Source organism: Vanellus vanellus (assembly GCF_965231255.1).
Source record: "Vanellus vanellus genome assembly, chromosome: 4".
In the NCBI taxonomy this organism is placed as follows: domain Eukaryota; kingdom Metazoa; phylum Chordata; class Aves; order Charadriiformes; family Charadriidae; genus Vanellus; species Vanellus vanellus.
In genome coordinates, this window is record NC_138909.1 from 68,555,559 (window position 1) to 68,577,028 (window position 21,470).

Genomic DNA, 21,470 nt, shown 5'->3' on the forward strand with positions numbered 1-21,470 from the left:
TTGGTTTGTGTGTGGCTACATATGAAACGCTTAAAAGAAACTTTATATCCAGAGGAGAAAATCTGTTTGTATTTTCCCAGTTAAAAGTCCTTGCTTGGATTTTCTGCAGCGCTGCAGCAGAGGTTGGTTGGTGTATAAGGTGTGAAAAATGTTCAGGTGAATTATCTGCTGACTCTCCGGACCTGGTTCAGACAGTCCTGCTTTTGGTATCTCTTCCAGAAGAACTGCTTTCCTAGCCAATTTCTTAGTATTTGGGGGGTTTTATTTTTAAGCTTTTCTCCTGGCTGTATTTTGTGGGGAGGAGAGGGGTGTGTTGTTGGGGTTTTTTTGTCCTTGCTCAGTTGGCTTCAAATGATCCCTGCTGCCCTGGGACCAAGTGAGAAAGGGGTACGTGGGGCTGAGCTAAGAAGGAGCCCTCCCTGCAGGGAGGGGAAGGCAGCAGAGAGCAGGAGGAGGCTGCTGAGTAGGTGTTGGAAGGAATAGCCTCATGAACATGTGTGAGGTCAGCCCCGGGGACAATACAAGGAAACCAGCAGGGAGTTGGGGAAAATCATTGTGACTGGTTGAAGTGAAAGAAGAGGTGGAAGGTGAATGCACAGGACCATTTTTAGACATGCAGAGGTGGCACGTCTCAGTCCATTCACGTGCAGGATTTCCCCCTTAAGAAATTACAGATATATTGGTGCTGATGATGTTTTTATGTGGGTCTTGTGGGATTTGGTAGTGGTTTAAGCTTCAGCAGGTTTGTCTATGTCATGCTCGTGAATGGCTTCAGATTCCACCCATCTTCCCTAAAATCTGATATGAGACTTGTCCTTAGTAGACTTTCTGGTGTGCTAGAAACTATGAGGAATTTAAATTATAGTTGTTGAAGTGTTGCAAAGATGTCGCCAGAAGCTGAAAAATTGAAAACAATAGTTTCACCTTAAAAATGCCCTTTGCCCATCAAAAGTTAGCGTTAGCTTTTGGATCACAGCTGTACAAAAGGCCTACAGATTAAATTAAGTTAGAAAATACACTCCACTAAACTCATTTTTATAGTTTGAGTTTAGGTCTTTAAATGAAATGCTATGTGTGTCTTAAATAAATCCCTAAAAAATAATTAGGTGGAATACAGGAAGAGACACGCTCTTGGATTTAAATTTTAGGACAATTTAATTAAGTAGCTTTTGGGAATGTGGTATGTGCCAAGCCTGCAGAAAATAAGAAAAGGGAGTGTAAGTATATTTTCTCAGTGCAAAGTAAGTTACTCGTGGTATGATATTACTCTCATCTAATTAAATGTTATTCTCAGTCTCTTGTCTCATATTTGAAACTAAATCTCAGTGCAGTAATGTGCAGAGCTCTGAATGCCAAATCAATGTTGTTCCAGTATTCTCTCTTTCTCTGGTAATAATACACTAATTGGTCTAAAAATACAGATAGAAAAAAAATAGTGAGATTTATGTTCAGGAAACATTTCTATAACGAGACAAAAGAAAGTGTAATGTTACTTGTTATCATCTTGCTATTTATTTTGCTCTTTTTAGATTGGCCAGTCTGAAGTTTACCTTATCAGTCCTGACACAAAAAAAGTAGCTATTGAAAAAAGCTTTAAAGAAATATCCTTTTGTTCTCAGGTAAGACTTCGGTGTATTCTGTCTCTCCTTTTTTTTGTTGTTTAAACATTCTCCACTTGTGAATGCTCATGTACTCCTCTCCTAGCATTTCAAATGGATACTCACCCCAGCAGTTTCAGTAATTGCTATTGACAAGTTGCTGGTTAATCAGTAATTTTGTAAAACAGTCATTCTTTTCTCATGCTTTGCATTGTAATTTCTGAGATAAAGACTCACTTCTGTCTGTGGTGGATGAATAATATGAGCTAGAGTCATAAAATGGTTAGAGTTGGAAGGGATCTTGAAGATCACCGAGTTCCACCCCCCCTGCCACGGGCAAGGACACCTCCCACTAGACCAGGCTGCTCAAAGCCCCATCCAGCCTGGCCTTGAACATTCCCAGGGATGGGGCATCCACAGCTTCTCTGGAACAGGTTGCCCAGAGTCTCACCACCCTCAGAGTAAAGAATTTCTTTGAACACCCTGGTCAGCTCTGGTTTGAGATTTCAGCGGGCGTGATTCACAGTTGTGCAAATCTGGGATTCTCTGAGCCATGTTTTTCAAGAAGTGATAGTGAAAGAAGAAAAACAATATGTAAGAGTTATCTGAAAAATACTTCAAAAATACATTTTTTTCAAGAGTGTAAGTTTCATGTGTGTAAGAGAAGACAACCCTCTGCCACGCAGAGGTAGTGCATGTGATGCTCTGAGGGCAAGCGTGTTTCCAAGCCTCCTCTTTCGCTATTAATCCCCGTTCCTTACCTTATGCCACAGAGTTTGCTTCCCTTCTCTTGTTTGTGGCTCTGACTTTGATTTTGCATGGCTTATGTGAGGGTGCAATTTATGTAATGACTTATTTCAAGTGTTGATGTTTTGAAAGAGATGCAGTTTACACACGTGAAGATGCAGTAATGGTGTCACGCAGGTTACGTGGGCGTGTGAGTCACACTCAGCTACCACAGTGGCTCAGCGGTCTGAGGGCACAGTAGTCACCGTCACGTCAAGGACATGGGACTGCTCAGGCAATTACAGCACTGCTGTGTAAGCAGCTGCACTAACTGCCCGCGGGTCCTGCGTACGGGAGCAGAGGACTCTCCTTTGAGAGTTGCCCAAATATCTATCTGCAGGCTGAAACAACTGTTCATCAAGACATTACATAGACCGGTTGCTTTTATTAACTAACCAGTGTCATCATGCAGAGATTTGTCTTTCCCTAGCGATTTTGTCCTGCAGGGCATTATTTGTATTTAGTTTGTCTGTGTACCAGATTTGATTCAGTTTCAGTGAATGGGGAAATTGAATTTAATTCATTAAACTAGGGTAGAGTCCTTAGAGAGCACTTAATTCCTTTAAAACCTGTTATGTATCATTTTAACTTAAACCTCTGAGAAATTAACCTGAACTGTAATTATATAAATAAACTTACATTTATTGAGAAATGGATGTTCCTGCTAGTTTAACTAAAAATTCACCTTGAATTAAACCAGTGCAATGCTTGTTTGTGCTGTGGGGAATAAGTGGGTGGCAATAAGACCTAGTATAGCAGCATGTGAATTTTGCCTCTCTTTCTTGCACTAGGAACTATTTTTCACTTGGCATACTTGCATAACACAGGTCTACTCAGTGCATCGCAGGCTCTGGTCTTAATGATGTCGGGCAAAACTTTTTTTAAATTTTTTTGCAGTAGGTTTATTTACCCATTTTTAAATATAGGGAATATGATTTGCTGTTATTTGCTTACAGCTTTGGGGGATTCTTTTTGTCATTAATTACTTTGGGTTTTAATTTGATGAGGATAGCTTTCATCACTAAACATACAGGTACCTATTCTGAAAATTTTAGAGTAAACAGTAAGTAGTTTGCATGCTGTCAGATTAAGAGCTTTGAAGGGAACTCCCACATCACAGAAAAATTTTTATCCCCGTATTCCCTTAGGCCATCTCCTTAGGCAGGAGCTAGTTAGGTAGACTTTGTGACTTGCCCTGGAGGTCAGGTCTCAGTAGAAGTGAGATTCTCATTGAATTCTCCCCTCCTGTCTGAGGAATGTGTTGCTGGGCGAATGTTATATCAATTGGGCAAATGTTGGTATTGGGGTACAGAGAGCTTTCCCCTAAGTATGCACCTTTCAGAAGACTTGACAGAACAATGTTATGGACTCATCTTGATCACACAAGAACTTTAATAATCTTTTCTTGAAAGCGCTAGAGTTAAATTATAAGGGAGATCAGAATCAGTACGTAGTTTTCAGGATGCCCAGTCAGTCATGGCAGAAAGAAGTATGTGGTCCTGGGGCAGTATCTGAATTAGCTAACCTGAAACAGCTAAGAGGGTTTGCCAGCTCCCTGTACCTTGCAGTTTCGCGGGCAGGAGCCCAGCTGGGCTCTCTCCACCATAGCAGTTGGGTTTTCAGGAGAAGAAATGGGCTTTCAGAAGAAGCATGGGCTGGGGGTTTACAGAGAGGGGCTTAGCACGTTCTGTACATGTCTCTGATGTGGATGATGGAGGGAGAGAGTCTGTGGGTTGCATCAGCCTTGCTTTATCACATAGCTGCCTCCTTACATGCTTAGACTGGACAACTAATGGAGCTGGAGTTGGAGAAGCTGCAGGCTTTACGTCATCTGAATGTCCTTCTGATCGTTTTGTTCTCATGACGTATTAGTGCCTGATGTTTGTGTAATAAAGCCTTTGTTATCTGTGTGTAATTGTCACACCTCAACAACCCAGGTATCTCCATATACCTTAAAGTATTTTCCTTCATTCAGCTGGCATGCTCTGAAGGTTTATTTCAAATGATAAGACAACGTTGTTCGAATTGCTTAAGGATATCCGATGCTAATAGCATGTTCTTTGTTGGGACACCGGGCCATTCTGGTTTACAGAACTATTCACTTTTTATGTTTTTAAATGCTTTTTTTAAAAAATGTTTTCTTCATTGTGTAATTGAATTTTTACAAACAGGCTCTACCACTGTGCATGTAATTCATCATCATATGTTTGGTTTTGCTGTTTTGTTTTTGTTTTTTTTTTTTAACAAAGAATGATGCACAGAGGAGACGTGCTCTGGGATCATCTAATTCTACTCATCTGAAAGTCTTTTCATAAAAGAAAAAAATTCCCAGCAATTAAAAATCCTTCTTAGCATTTTACCAGGAAGTACTGTTTATCTGCTTCTGCAAGTAGATTGTGCCTGAATTTGCATGCCTTTTAGGAGAAATAAATACTTCCATGAGTGATCTTTAAGTAAGATATTTAACCATTTTCATTTTTAAACTAGCAAAGCTTCTCTTTAGATGGGAAAAAAAATTGTTTATCCTTTTTTCAGTATTGCTTTGATGTGCTCTTACAAATGTAAAGCAATTGTTGACTGCTTAAGCAAAAGAGAAAACAGAGCAAGCTTTTTCCCCCCTGCTATTTCCGATATTGAGTAAAATATATCTTGAATAGTATTTCTTCATCCCTGTGTTTTCCAATGGATCTATTATAATTTGGTCATTAAAAAAAAAGCAGTTCAAAACCCCAACAAACAACCTCTGACTTAAGTGAAATTTAAAAGATTCATGAAGTAATATGTTCTACAACAGAATAGATTTTTAATGGCTGGATGACTAATGCAGTAGACTAGAGATACGTGACCTATGTGTGATGCCGTTGGGCCTTTCCTGCTTTTGTTGCTGGAAAAAGTACAGGTACAAAGCATTGAAAGTAAATATGACTGCTTCATTACTGTTGTTTTTGTGCTAGGGAATTAGACATGTGGATCACTTTGGGTTCATCTGCAGAGAGTCTTCAGAAAATGGAGGCTTCCACTTTGTTTGCTACGTGTTTCAGTGCACAGATGAAGCGCTGGTAAGTAAAAGAAAAAAAGAGCCTAATAGAATATTAGGCCCTGAAAGTTTTCTATTGCTCTGTATTTTGCTGCATGTCACTCAAAAATACAATTATTTCAAAAATGTAGCTAACGTAGCAGTCTGCAAAGGAACTTTTAATTTGTTTTGAAAGCAGAAGTTACAATCGCCTTTAAAATCCAATACTACTTCCTTTCACTGCATGAACTAAATTAGACTGTATGCCTCTTTTTTGGAAGAGGGTTTTTTCACAGTGTACCTGTTAAGAAAATCAGGGCTACGCTACTGTGCTCTAGGTCAGTGTGTCACAACTGCAGCAAGCTTTTCTTATCCCACACAAGAAAAGGTTTCTAGATAGAGGTGGTGTCTTTTGATAGACTGCAGTAATAAAATTGGGTGGCCTGGAAGAGATATGACCTCATGATGAGTCTTGTTTTGCTTGTGCGCAGGAATGGCATGGGAACAGCTTTTCTTTTTAATCATAAGCACATTCCTAAACAAGTGGCAGTATCATTCTAAAAGCCTATTGTGTTTGTGTTAAGAAAAACAGAAGCTCAGTGGAAGAGTGAAATTCTGTTCTTTTGCACTCTGTTCTTTTCAGGTTGATGAAATCATGATGACATTGAAACAGGCTTTCACCGTAGCTGCTGTGCAGCAAACTTCCAAGGCACAGCCCCAGCTCTGTGAAGGATGTCCTATGCAAAGCTTGCATAAACTCTGTGAAAAGATAGAAGGTGAGGTTTAAAGAACTTTCTGGTTGAATATTTTTTTTCTAACAATTTTACTGGGGGACAATCTAGCATGTGAAACTCCTAAGGAAATGAATACTTAGAAAGAGCTTGGGATTTAGGGTGGAGGGTTGAAAGTCAGTCTTTTTATTTAAAGGACTGCAATGTAAAGTTTTCTGTAATAAGAATTTTCTAACAAAAGCAAAGCTCCTTTCTTGTATTTTAGTTGAATTTTTGAAAACTAATTAAGAGTCTAAATATTACTGAATTGCCGCTAGCTTGGCTCTATTAGCTGTATAAATGCAGAGGACTGTCGATAAGGAACTTCTCAAGAATATATGCTGCGATAGCTATGACCTGCTGTCCAATTGAATCCACTTAGATACTGGCATTGTGCTACCACCAAACACGAACCAAACAGTGAGCTTTTAATATGCATGTTTGTGGTGTTGGTCTGTGCTCCTTCATGAAAATGCAGCAGTTGGAATTGTAGCCGTTTCCCAGAAAACAAGTTCAAGACCAAAAAAAACGTTTTGCATTTCAGCAAATTTCACAGTTAGGTTTTGTTCATTTAAGCAATGTCTGGGGTGAATAAAGGGCAACAGCAGCTTGTCAGATCACGTGACAGTAGCTTGTTGGACTAAAACCTATCTAGTATTAATCTGATGAAACTGGAGAACTTCCAAAACTACTTTTCACTCTATTTTGCTCTTCAGCTAGCTATGATTTTTGAGAAATTTCTTAAAGGCAAATGATTTCTTAATGCCTCTATTGTGCCATCTGGTTAATCGTGTTGTTTGCTTCTGAAGGAGAAATGCCATGATCAGAAACTGAAATACAAAATACTGTTCATGGTTTTGCTGTTTTTCCGTAGAAAATAGAGGAAAAGAATTTAATCCAGGATGAGAAAAGAAAAAAATAATCTGAATACATAATCTGAATGAGAGGGTCGTCTGCTTTAGACTGTCAGTAAATGTTTTCAGCAAGAGGCAAAACAAGAACTTCACTAACAGGCAATAAATATACTCTTTTTCAGAAGAGGCCAAGGCATAAAAATTGGAGAAAAGCAATGGAAATCATATTTATACCGCAAGCAAAATCCAAGCAGTACTGCATAAAACACCGACATAGCAGTCTGCTAACATGCAGTAGATTGTGGGTTCGTTTTATCTTGTGTGATAATGGAATCTTCAGCTAAGAGTATAATCCTGGTCTGTGCTCAGTAAATCTCCTCGTTGCAGAGTTCATGTCCCTCATTTTAAAGACATGAGTTCAGTAGTGGCTTTAAATTAACCTAGAGTTCTTTCTAATGCCCTGTTATGAAATCAACGCAATGGGTCAGCTCAAATAACTGACGAGCTTTGGCTTACATTGTGTGCATATTTATGTGATTGATTAATTCTGACAAATTTGATCCTCTGATGTGTTCTTTTTTGTTCTTCTTGGTAGGGTTACACCCTTCTAAGACTAAAATAGAACTACAAAAGCATCTAACAACACTAAATAACCAGGAGCAGGCCTCTGTTTTTGAAGAGGTTAAGGTAAGCTCTTTGTTTCCTACAAGATTTTAAAGCAGTTGATGTTTTTTGCTAACATCAGTGTGAAGCACCAAAAGTTGTGGGGATTTTTTATTATTCATTGTCTTTATTTAGTAGACTGTTAATCACCTTGTGTTTTAATTTCAATATCATTATTTTTCCAGAGCTGTGAAAAGCTTGTCTTTTGATGAAAATGGCTTATTTTACCCATTTTTATTCCCCTATTACTACTTGTTTTCCATGAAAATTTTGACTTCTCACTGAGTAAAACTGCACATTTTTTTTGTGGGTCGAGGCAGTAACTTGTACTGTGAGAACATTCAACTGTTACTTTGACCAAAAAAATTACTGTAACATTCCCAGATCAGAAAATTTCCTGCCTAAAATTTATCCTAGATCTTAATACTTGTCAAACTAACTATAAAAGTTTAACTTTCTGTCTTCTGAATGAAATCCATTTTAGCTCAGAGGAAAGCATAGCTCAATTTAAGACAGATGGTGAATATTGTAGGAAATGTCATTGGGCTTGGCACTCTATTGAAGATTAGGAAATTTCAGATTTTTTTTTTTTTTAAATAGTGTTTCCTTCCTCTATTGAGTCATTTCAGTCTCTTTGTGTGTTTCCATGTGGCAGTTTATCATTCAGTACCAAATTTGGAAGTTACTCTGTGGGAGCGATTCCAGGAGCTAAGTCGTTTCTTAGTGTACAGCAGCTAGCTGGCAATATTGCCTTTTAGTATTCTGCACACATTTAACAGTCCAAAGCTTCCAGTAGTCACAGGAAACTGTTAATTGCTTCTGGTGAGAGTCTGCAAACTTTCAACTTGGGAAAACCAAGGGTAAAGTACGTATCTCCTGCCTATCTTGTTCAGCTGATTTTTTGAGTTGGACTACCTGAAATTTTAGTTGTCACATTTGTACAGCTCCATGTGTTGTAACCATGATTTGCATTTTTAGATAACCGTCTTTCTAAGGATGTTTTTATTAATTGGATGTGCTACCCTGGCTTTAGCTAATTCATACTGTATCTTCTGCATCAATAAGCTTAAAACAGCATATGCTTTTCAAAAGTTAGGTTTCTGGGATTCAATGCTATAATAAATTGTTTTAAAAACGTTTTCTCTTGCAGTAATTCAGATCTAAATAGAATGCAGCAGAGACAAATATGTTCACTTTGTGCACTAATTTTTAAAATACCTACGTCTTTTGCCAAAAATGATGTGTTCGATGAGCGGGATTTCTAGGAGATGGGTTGCACATCATAACTGCAAGACAGTACTTCATGTGTGCTACAAACTCAGTGTTTTTGTTTTCTTTACATCAAAAGCAAATTGGCAAAAATACTTTTTAAAGTCTTTATTTGGTTGTGGCAATTTGATACCTCTACAGTTGTCCTTTATCTTTCGTTCTGATATGTACTGAGGACAAGCGTCTCTGGCTGTGTTGCTGCTTTGCCTGGGACACTGGTGTCCTCTGGTGGACTGGAGTGGTAGCATTAACCAAGTTAAACTTGGTCTTACACTAACGTTGTATTGACAGTGACAAAATGTAAATATTTGCTAACTGTTATACAAATGTATAATGACTGTGGTGTTTTCAATTAAAGAAATTAAGGCCAAGAAATGATCAAAAAGAGAATGAGTTGGTTATCTCTGTTTTGAGAAACATGTATGAAGAAAAACAGAAGGACCATGTTCATGTTGGAGATGCAAAACAGGTAAGTAATAATCCAGCTTTAGTTTTATGTAAGGAAGATCCAGGAAGAAATCTTCCATTCCAATTTTAGATATTTCGAAAGGCAAATTTCCATCACTGGCATTTTGGAACTTCAAACTATAGGCAGTGGTGAACACTGGTTGTGCTTATGACTCGTAGGCTATTCTTGTGTGCCAAGACAAGCATATCTCAGGTTTTGAGGTACCCGGTACAGTCTGATTTCGGGCCTGGGAGACAGAGATGCAAACAAGGTAGACCACGAATTTGGTTGTTTCTTTCTTCTCACTACAATGAAAATTCAATGTATGTGAGAGAATATATAATGAATTTGTAATTGCTCTCAGCCAATCTGTGGCATTTGCCATCCGCTGTCTGTCTGTGTGAGTCAGTGTCCTGACAACACATTGGATTTGATCCTTGATAAAGGCCATTACATTTACTCGAGAGCTGGAAGTTATTTATCGTGTGCAAAGCACTATTTGAAGTGGCCTCAAGGAGGAGTAGCTGAGGAGGATTGCTGCAGAAACAGCAGCAGGGACTGCCATCCATTCCCAGAGAGCTGAGCTCCCTTTCCCTCTGTATCAGGTTGCATCGGTGCTGTTTAACTGGCTATTTATACAGCACAGTTACGATTTTTTTTCAAAAGGGATTAATGACTTCGGGTGCCTTGGTTTGTGACTGACTAACTGGAGACACCTCGAGGAGGTTTGTATTTAAAAGAGAATCAGTACCCATTCTCTGGAAACTTTCAGTTCTAATTATTTGACCCTTTCAAAAGCCTTGGCTGTCTCACCACTGCTGGCTGGTAATTCCATTGTGACGACTGCTGTTGGCCATTTGTGATATAAACTAGCAAATGAATGTATATGGAGAGTACTTAGCCCCCTGAGGAAATCAGGGAAATAGCAGGGAGTCTTCATATACTATTTGTTTGCTTTGTTTAATCTCTTCTCCTTTTATGGCTTACTGGCTAATTATTGACCTCCCTGAGGAAGCAGGAAGAAAACTTTGCATATTTTGTTCTCTGATTTCTTGTCTTGAGCATTTCACCAGAAATATGTTTTTAAGAAAAAAGCATTGTAGTTATGCATGACAGGAGGAAACTTTGCCTGGGGTCCTCTATCATCATACCTGAAATATTTTTATTTGGTCTAATGCCAGCTGATTATCAGGTAGTTGTCAGTCCTGAATGGCTTGGAAATAGGGATATACGAAGCAAGATAATATCTTAATACATCTTCGGTGTGATTTGAAAATTCCTCAGGCCTGCTACAGTCTATTTGCTCAGTTCCTGGAACCAAAATTGGTTAATCTGACACTTGCAAAGATGCCAGTGCTCTAAAAACAGAGTTGACTTGCCCTCGGTCCATCATTTGTCTTATCAGAGTAAATACAAAATGTTATGCTAATCTATCTCCAGAGCTGTGTAATAGCAGATACCTTTGAACATGTACTCTGGCAGCATTATTTGTCTCAACAATCATTAACCCATGCCATCCTGATGTCCATGTTCCCTTCGGTTCTGCATAGGTATTCCCTTTTGTGTTTTTCATCACTTTTTTTTTTTTTTAATATTCAAATTGGGGGAGGAAGAAAGTTAAATGTGATACTAGTACACGGATCTCATTTAACAAAAATGACCTTCAAAATAAGTGTCTTTCCATAAGAACATAGTAACAGGCAGAATCTGATTTCTCCTTTGAGGATAGGATGAGTGAAGGTAAAAAGAAAATACAGAAGCCTGTAACTTTGTCGTACTGGAAATAGGATGCTTCAAAATTATATCTAGACAGGACTATTTGATGATGGTGATGATGTGCTATTCAGCTGCCCGTGTACTAATAGTTACATAGATGAAGCTTTCAGATCTCTGAAATTAGGGCCAGGTAGAGAGGGCTATAGTGCCTGGCAGCCTCAAGATGAACCTCCAAAAATAACGCTGAAAACTGTGCTCTGGTTTCTACTGCAGGTGTTAGGTTTGGATGGTAATATTTGCATTGTAGTGTCATTTTTGTATTTGTCATATTTGTATTTGTCTTCACAAGGACTAAAAATGGACTGAAATATTTATTTAAAAAGCAAAACTCTCAACAGACCTTTAGCTTTACAGTGGAAGTGTTTCTACTGGTGAAATACATAGAGGAGTCAGATTGCTATACATCTTCCTGGCCCTTAGAAAGCCCCATTTTAATAGAATGAAGACACTTGAGAGTTCTTGTTAATTACGAGCTTCATCAATTTTGATTAATTTCTTGGCTGAGGAAGAGTAAATCCATGAGAAATCTCTAATCTTTTACACTTAAACATTTAGAATTTATAGTTGTACTTTGGCATTAAAGAAAAATTGCCCACGCAGACACAAATCCCTATCAAAATGGCAATCCTTCTGAAGCTTGCTACTAAACTCAACACATTCCCTTTAAGAGATTTCCTGGTCTTACGTTAGAATAGTTTGTTAAACTTCAATATAAGTATCAGTGGAGAAAAAGACATGAAAAGCCAACGACACCAGAAGAAAGTATTGATTCAGGTTACAGAAGTTTTCAGACTGACTGTTCACTGAGATTCTGCTCTAGGCTGTTGAGTATTTCACATTTATGTTTTTAAACACTTGCAGGCTTCCCACCCACCCGCTGAGAATGCTGTAAATGAGGTGCCCAGCAGTGCTCCGAGATTCAGATTAGATATGTTAAAGAACAAAGCAAAAAGATCTCTGACGGAATCATTTGAAAGTATTTTATCACGTGTGAGTATCTTCATGTTTATTGCCTCTGAACAGAATTTCATTGTTGTATTTATTTAAATGATAGAAAAGTCATATTTGTTATCCTTCCAGGTTGTAGCCAAGTGGTTATTAAAGGCACAGTGACAAAAATATTTGAGTGCCTATGTTAGGAGGAGACAAAACAAAGCAGGGCTTTGGTAAAGAGAATACCAAGTCCTGGAAGAAGTGAACTAATTGCTAGATAAGAAGTAGCGTATATATGCATTTCAGAAAGTTAATATGAAGTTGGGCATTAGAACTTATGAAAAGCGACCATTGTTTTATTTCTCTTTTGGATTTAGAAAATTTAAAAAGTAATGGATTGTTCACTTGTCTTTATGTAGAAGGAAACCTTTAGGGAACTGACTGAGCATTCCTAATGAGGTAGTATTTATTAGTGACACAGAACTGGGGAATAATGGGGCATCTGAACTTCTAAATACTAGAGGAGCGTAAAGAACTTCAGAGGACACTAAGAATATGAAGGCGTTTATGCAATACCACATCAGGTGAAATTCTTTGTAAAGTGTCAGTGGGAAAAACTTGGAGTCCTATGTGATAGTGATCCCCAAGAAGGCATGTTGGGAAAACGTTTATCATGAACAGATGACTGAAAAATATCTTCTGAAAGTGTACAGCAGCAGTTAAGAAAACAAATCAGATGTCAAGTTTAAGCATTACTTAAACCTGCGGAATGCCTTCTCATTCAAATATTCTTTGTTTTGCAACTCACAGAAAAAGCCTGACAAAAATAATAGGAGACTTGGAAAGACTTATGCTTGACAAAGGATTTAAAAAAATCATACCTTCTCCATTAAAAAAAAAAAAAAGAGTTGTGACAGAATGCCAAACAACAAATATTAAGGAACAAAACTTGAGCATTCTCATTTCTCATCAGCAAACAGCTACATTGAAGCAAGATCTAGTACAGTTTATTAGCTCATAGACATGCAACTTGTAGCGACAAAACTAGGCTTTCAAAGCTCATTTCAGACATCCTATCCAACCTGTTCCCATGAAACAAACGATGGCAAAAACACGTTCTCCCTGTCATAATTATGCATGTAGAGAGGACTTTTAGTTGAATATGTCCCCTCATTACTTCCCAGCCAGGATTTCTGAAGTTCAGCCTCATAAAATCCTGCTGTGGCTGTGTTCGGGATGTGAAACATAAAGTTAATGTTGTTACACTAACTATAGTGGTTACTGTTCTAATTTTTGGCAGTTTGCCCTGACTAGCATAAGCTGTCTTCACCTAAGCACAGCTGTATATTGGTTGCATATTCATTGTCATGGCTGTTTTGATGGAAATTCTTGATTTTGAACAGATCTGAGGCAAAACATTTGTCTGAGCTTCAAGGAGAGAATAGTCACTACTGTGAATAATGATAACATTTTATATTTTACCTGGGATAACAGATCAAAGAGAATGTAATCTTTAACTTCAGAACATAAAAGATACCATTTAAGGTTAGGAAGATACAAGTTCCGTAGTTATGTTAGCACATAAGAATCCATCAATAGGTTTTTTGATATTTTTCTTGATTACGTAAAAACATTAGTCAAATTATACAAAAAATATTGTTGAAAAGATTATACAAAAATATTTATGCTTTCTGATTTTTAGGCATTGAAATGATAATACCAGAAATTACAATTTGCTATGTGTTAAATTTATATAGTTTTAAGTCCTTTGTAATAGACGGCCTTTTCATTTCTTTGTATCTTGATAAGAAGTACCTAGTGTGAAAATGTCCTGTTTGGAATACAGAAGGTACTTTAATAATAGTTATAGTACATATATGCAATATGTGGTTATGTACATATCATGGAAAGCACACCATTGCCCATGAGAATTCCTTAATTCCACAGGATCCTTTAAAATGTCAGTGACCGTCCTGAATGAAGCCTATGTTTCTCGCAGGGGCAAAGGCTATTCTTAGGCATTTCAGGAAATTGAATTTGATACTGTCTTTGAAAATTACAGTTTCTGACCATGCTACACAAATCTCTTTTGGATATGCCCCATATGTAGACCTTATTGCGGCCTTCCAGTACCTAAAGGGGGCCTACAGGAGAGCTGGGGAAGGACTTTTTACTAGGGCAGGTAGCGATAGGATGAGGGGGAATGGCTTCAAACTGGAAGAAGGTAGATTTAGATTAGGCATTAGGAAGAAATTTTTCACTCTGAGGGTGGTGAGGCACTGGCACAGGTTGCCCAGGGAAGTTGTGGAGGCCCCATCCCTGGAGGTGTTCAAGGCCAGTCTGGATGGGGCTTTGAGCAACCTGGTCTGGTGGGAGGTGTCCCTGCCCATGGCAGGGGGGTTGGAACTCGGTGATCTTCAAGGTTCCTTCCAATCTGTGATTCTATGTATTATAATCTTCACTGCTGGTGTGCTTTATCTCTCCAGGGCAGTAAAGCCCGAGGTCCGCTGGACAGTTCTGGTGCTGTGGATTTGGACAGCTCCACATCCAGTACCTTAAGCAGCACAAATAAAGTAAGTAAAGCCTGGGGTGAATGGGTGAATGCACATACTTAGAAACTTCAGATAATATTCCCTGAAACAACTAGTCAGATGTGAAATGCGGTTACCAACTGCTCTTATAATTGTTCTGTTCTAACATCTTGTATTTTGTTTTGATTATTTTTTGGGGGTAGACAAGCTAACTGCTTGTGTGAAAACAAATAAACCTCAGAACAGCCAAACAGTGTGATAAAAACAGTATCATGGAGTAGGAGGGTAAGCATGTCCTTTGCTTCCTACCTGCCTGTCCTGCTGCTACTCCATAGGGTGTGTCTTTATTTGTGTGTTGAGTCCCTCTGGGGGTGTTGAGGCTGCGTTCATTGCAGGCAGCCTCTTGGATCAGACACTGCCTTTCATTTTTCTTTTTTTTTTTTTTTTCCCAGCTTGAAGCAATATTTACATTTTTTAGAATTTGCAGGGTGATTACCCAAATAATTTCTCACACATGTAATATGTTAGAATGTGTGTGAGTCCTCTGAGGGACAACTTGAACAAAGTAGTTTCCCAGTTTACTCTGGTAACAGAGATTCAGGCAAGGAAATAGGATTCACATGTCAATACAATGGTGACACATAAGATGCTGTTATCTGTAGACTTTCCCTGGAGATTTCCATATTTTTTGACAAGATGGGACTCATAGTAAATCTATGTTTCTGTTCTCCAGAAGTTTCAAGTTGCTTTCAGGCCTTTTGTTCTGTTCCCCATACTATAAAAAAGAGCAGCGCAACTGGGGCTCCATTTGAATTAGAAATACCATGTACTGTATATAACTATATATTTTGTCTGTATGTATTTTATCATGTGAGTCTATATATATGAATAAAATATTACATAACATCATCGAATCTTGCAACAACGTGCAGCTGAACAAATGCAATAATTACTGCTGGTCCTAATCTGGCTGGTTTCAGCCCTGAAACTACATGATGTGAGTGCAGGATTGCATTCATAAGAAACATAAAACTAAAACAAGAAGTGGAGTAATTTCCCCCTTCGCATGGTTAGAAAGCTTTTAGTCTGAATAAAACAATATAAACAAAGAGCATAGAAGTGAGCCTTCTTCCTTAGAGGCAGCCTAGCACTCTGCAGTCTTGGATACAGCTATTGATTCTGCTGCAGTGCCTCATCACCTACAGACTCCTGACTTCAGGTAGTCAAGAGTCTGCCCTTTCTGCTTCTGTTTGTGAAAGTATGGCTGACTCTGCAAGAAACACATGAGGTGGAGAATGATGAAAAATGCATGGTTTTGGACTGAAACAGGCATCTAGTCGTAGGACTAAAGTCCTACAAGAGGAATATTATATCGTTAGATGGGATGCTAACTATACAGTAGTCTGCAATGCTACCCTTTTCATTGCTGTCACTGTTACCCAGACCTGACCCATCTGTTCTGTTCTGACCCCATTCCTACGGAGCTGTACTCAACATGCTGTAAAATACAATTGCTCTCAAAATTACTTTTTCTCTTTAAAATGGAGACTGTGATTTGTTGACCTAAATGATTAATAACAAAGACATAAAACATCAAAGATTCTTTTTGTGAGCCATCATGATAAAAATGTGCAAGTTTGAAGCAGGTCTCAATGGGATGTGAATAATGACATGGGACTGCAACCTCAAAGATTGATTTTAAACCCACATATTAATAACCTTATTCTTTGCACTGCTAGGAACCACCATTGTGTGAAAAGGAGAAAGACAGACTTCCTACACTTCCTACAGAAAACGCTGTCAAGACCCGTGGATCAGTGGGTGATCTCTCCAGCGATGCAGATGATTCTCCCATTGAGCAGTCTGTTACATTACCTCAGCAAAGCTTTCGGAGGCGAGCAAACACGCTGAGTCATTTGCCAACGGAAAGCCAGGAATCTCTGGTACCTGTTGAAACATCGCCATCTGTTCCCCAGAGGAAACTTATGAGGTATCACTCAGTGAGCACAGAGACTCCTCACAAAAGAAAGTAAGACTTATTAAAAGCGGGCTATGATTTCTTTTGTTGAGGGCATATTTGGGGATGATAACTGTGTACCCAGTATGTCCTCTTAATGGATAAGAACTGTATCCTAGCAGTGTGTCGCTCTTTGGAGGTTTGTAGGTATTCTGTTTAAAAACACTTTTAGCCCTGTGTGCTCCACAGGGGAGAGAAAATATGAGATGTGTAGTTCCACAGAACTAAGTGTAAGCATAACACAGGAGTGCTCCTAAGGGATTAGATTATAGTTTGCAATTTTTGTTCTTTTGATTTGTGAGCAGTGTAAATAAATGCTACTTCTTATATATTTATAGAGAAGAATCCAGTAGCATTTGTGATGCTGAAAACCTTAATAGTAGGTGAATTCATGTGTGACTTGAAAATAACACACAGGACTGACATAAATTGCCTAATTGTTGATCGAGGGGAGGCTCCTGTCTAGCTTTTCGATGAGCCTATGTAGATTTTACTCACAAAAACAAGCTACTGCTTGACTTCATGCTAATATTCTTCAAGCTATCCTCCGTCAAAAGCCTGCCTCCACATCACTAAAGTCTCCTCTTAACTTTATGGCAGTTTTCTTCCCTCCCTCTATCTGGCTTTTCCCAATTACTATGGAAACATTTCTGTCTGTAGGCTTCTGTTTTGCTGCCAAAACTGCTCGTTTATACAAGTTAGACAGTAGGAAATCTGTATGTGTTCCAGCTCACTTTTCCCTGCAGGAGGCAGGGCAGTAAACGAACATGCCTGAAATAGGTGATGACAGTGAAAAAAAGAGAATTATAGTATTTGAAAGGAAACATAACCTGGCTTGCCTTTTTGTCCCTTCTTTGAACCTTTTTAATTCTAAAGTACTGGAATTTTTGTAGTGCAGTTTAGGACTTGTGTTGTTGGTCTGTTATCTTGGTGAGAGTTGCCCTGATTCTTGTAGCTGCTTGTTCAATGAGTTCTTCTCTTACTATAGGAAGGCAGCTAGAAATTAAGTATAATTTTCATTTCCTTGGTTATTTCTATTTGGGTTTGATCATGTAATTTTTAGTAAGACCTGAGTGTGCCTGCTCCCTCTCATAACTCAAACCATAAAGAAATGCCTGTTGCTTCCCTTTCACAACAAATGTATAGAGCCAAGGGAAATTGAAAACTTAGAAGAAAAGTATACCTAAAGTTCTCAAAAATCACTGGAGTGACAGACTTTTAACAAGTCTTGTACATTTTATGAGTGTTTTTGAACAGTTTACCTCAATTCATAAATTGCTTCCAAAATGTAAATAAATTCGGTTCTTCATGTAGCATTTCACTTCTCATCCATTAGAACTTTTGATCATATGCCTAACTTGAACGTAGAAACCAAGGGAAAGCAGATATGAGGGAGAAGAAAGGGGTGCGTCAGTGACAGTTTTTTGGGACTTAAAATTTAGTCATATGCTGAAATGCCTTGCTAAAGCCTGTAAGTGTGTATTTGGGACTTTGCTGATTGGGTTAAAATGTTCAGCCTCTTAGTTACTGCATTAACTGTGGAAAAAAATAGGAAATAGCTCATTTGTGTGTGCCAAGTCCCTTTCAAAGATTAGAGAGGGATTTCACTTCCCCTCCTCCCCCCTTTCCTCTCTTACTGTGTTTTGTTCTTTGTGCTACCTCAACTCCATCGCTCTGGTTGGAATCCAATCCCACTATACGGTTTGAACACATCTGTCGGCGAATCTAAAAGTTCTTCTGGTCAACTTGTGCGTTCTCCTACTCTAGCTCGTCTTAATCCCTCGGCATCTTCGCCCAACTTTTTTAAATATCTAAGGCATAATTCAAGTGGAGAACAAAGTGGGCATTTTGCACAAAAGAGGTGAGCTAGCACCTGTACATAGTTTGGGGTAGGGTTTGTTTTACTGTGTCATAAATATGAAGCTCTATAGTGCAAATAATTAAAATAATTTAATATAGATCAAAGATGGTAGATTTTTATGGGAGATGGAAGTCTTTAACTGCTGTGCTACTGAATGTAGACCTGCTACTTACATAATTTTTTTAATTTAATAAATAAGATTCTTTCAGACACATGTACACATGACTTTCTTTAGAGCCAGTTGCTCCAAAGCAACTTGTTATGCAGCAGACAGGAGCACTGCTCAAATTATGAGGGGTAAGTTGCCAAGAACCTGTGATCCAGCTCATTCTGTCCCTCATGAATCATTCAGTTCTTTTCTGCTTTGTTCATGGTAACACAGAAACATATTAATATTCTTTTGTGCCTGACATTAAAGGCAAATTGACTAAGTTAACTAAATGGGGCAAGAAATAGCAGGACTGTGGAGAGCTGATTAAAAAAAAAAAGACAACCAACCAAAAACCACAATCAAAAAGGAAACCCACATCCCTCAACTCCCCTCAAAACCCTCAAAAACAAACAAACAAAAACCCCCGACCCACCAGCTCATGTATTTCTCTTGGTTACTTTGAGCAATATCAAATGATACTTTTCTGTACCTCCTTTCATAGAACAAAATTACATATAGAGAACATTGAGAAAAGGACATTAACCCATCATTTCCCTGAGAACCTGAAACAAGTAGCTCCCTAAAAATCTTAACTGTGAAACCCCTTCTCAACCCCTTGAGCTAAAACTGCTTATTTTAGCCCAAAAGGCTAATGAGACCATATATCCTTGGAAGCGCTGTCAACAGTCACTGGCCGTTGGCAAGCAATTTTTATTGCTGCTATTTATTCTCTTGGGTGAAGGTTTCATATTTCCCCAAGGTGCTGCTTCCTCTCATCCTGAGAAAATACACAACTAAGAACCTTGTTTCATCAGTTCATGGGATCATGAGATTTTCAGAGTTGGAAGGGACCCCTAGAGATCACCTAGGCCAACTCCCCTGCTAAAGCAGGATTGACTAGAGGACATTACTTAGGACTGCATCCAGGCGGGGCTTGAAAATCTCCAGAGAAGGGGACTCCACAGCCTCCCTGGAGTTCCTTCTGTTGTATTTGCTGAGTACTAGCTAGCATCTCTTAATTTAGCTTCACCTCAGAAGTATGGTATAGCTCAGGGGAGGAAATGTGAGTCTACAATGTCCTCCTCGCTCTTCACTTTAATAAAACTTACTTGAATCCTGAAGGTTAAGTTCTCAAAAGTAGATTTTTCCAAGTAGATTTGATAATGATTCTGCATGCACAGTAGCAATTTCTCCTTCCATTTCCCTGTTGTTTAAGGGTATACCATATTGAATTTCTAAGCAACAAGACTGAAAACAGAAATTGATAGGGATATCAAATGGGTTAATGAGTTTAAATCTATAAAGTCAAACTGCCTGAGTTGATTGTATTCTGTAAGGGAAATTACCGTGTAATTGTGACAGATTTACAATCTGATTGTAAGTGAAACCTGTTTGCAGGGCACACCGTTCTACAGCCTTATCTTCTTCATGCTCAGTACCAACCAGCTACTAAAGAACAGCTTCATTTCATACTAGTGATTATCCCAGAGTATCCCCCCTCCCATTCACATCTTCAGGAGACAGCGCTAAACGCATTATGGTTTATCAGAAGCAGTTCTTTCTTAAACTTAGTTTTTCGGGAGTAAATTCTCCTACTGAGGTGTCTTTGTGTACTCTTCTGATAAAAGATCTTCTAGTATTACCAGTCAAGTAATTTTCTGTTTTCATTCACAGAATGGTAGGGGTTGAAAGGGACCTTCAGAGATCATCTAGTCCAACCCCCCTGCCAAAGCAGCTTCACCTAGAGCAGGTTGGACAGGAATGCCTCCAGCCCGGTTTTGAATATCTCCAGAGAAGGAGATTCCACAACCTCTCTGGGCAGCCTGTTCCAGTGCTCTGGCACCCTCAAAGTAAAGTTTTTCCTCATGTTGGGGTGGAATTTCCTGTGTTCTGGTTTGTGCCCGTTGCCCCTTGTCCTGTCGCTGGGCTCCACTGAAGAGTCTGGCCCCATCCTCTTGACACCTGCCCTTTAGATATTTATAAGCATTGACGAGATCCCCTCTCAGTCTTCCCTTCTCCAGGCTAAACAGACACAGGTTTCTCAGCCTTTCCTCACAAGACAGGTGCTCCATTCCCTTGATCATCTTCATAGCCTTCTGTTGGACTTTCCCCAGTAGTTCCCTGTCTTTCTTGAACTGGGGAGCCAAGAACTGGACCTGGTACTCCATACGTGTGTGGCCTCACCAGGGCGGAGTAGAGGGGGAGGATAACCTCCCTCGATTTGCTGGCCACGCAGTTTTTAATGCACCCCAGGATACCATTGGCCTTCTTAGCCACAAGGGCACATTGCTGGCTCATGGTCAACTTGTTGTCCACCAGGACTTCCAGGTCGCTCTCTGCAGGGCTGCTTTCCAGCAGGTCAAGCCCTAACCTGTACTGGTGCATGGGGTTATTCCTCCCCAGGTGCAGGACCCTACACTTGCCCTTGTTTGAACTTCGTTAGGTTCCTCTCCTCCCAACACTGTAGCAGGTCCAGGTCTCACTGTATGGCAGCACAGCCTTCTGGTGTGTCAGCCACTCCTCCCAGTTTTGTGTCATCAGCAAACATGCTGAGGGTACACTGTCCCCTCGTCGAGGTCATTGATGAATACGTTGAACCATACTGGACCCCGTACTGACCCCAGGGAGACACCACTAGTTACAGGCCTCCAACTGGACTCTGTGCTACTGATCACAACCCTCCGAGCTCTGCAGAAACTTCTCATTATCTGAGTTGCTCTCACTTCCTTCTATTAACCTTCTTCTGAGTATGTTGGGGGTTTGTTATTTTAAAAGAAGGAGCAGAATTACGTTGGCT

At 39.2% G+C, this 21,470-nt stretch overlaps 1 protein-coding gene across 1 annotated transcript in view; it reads left to right on the forward strand.

Moving 5' to 3' along the window:
* TBC1D1 (TBC1 domain family member 1) overlaps positions 1 to 21,470 on the forward strand; it is a 109,875-nt gene that overhangs the window by 48,930 nt on the left and 39,475 nt on the right. The window contains exons 3-11 of the mRNA XM_082483018.1: positions 1,530 to 1,619; positions 5,339 to 5,443; positions 6,044 to 6,176; positions 7,620 to 7,711; positions 9,315 to 9,425; positions 12,042 to 12,170; positions 14,600 to 14,686; positions 16,384 to 16,634; positions 18,394 to 18,522. Coding sequence (XP_082339144.1) covers positions 1,530 to 1,619; positions 5,339 to 5,443; positions 6,044 to 6,176; positions 7,620 to 7,711; positions 9,315 to 9,425; positions 12,042 to 12,170; positions 14,600 to 14,686; positions 16,384 to 16,634; positions 18,394 to 18,522 — 1,127 coding nt within the window. The remainder of the gene's footprint in view (positions 1 to 1,529; positions 1,620 to 5,338; positions 5,444 to 6,043; positions 6,177 to 7,619; positions 7,712 to 9,314; positions 9,426 to 12,041; positions 12,171 to 14,599; positions 14,687 to 16,383; positions 16,635 to 18,393; positions 18,523 to 21,470) is intronic.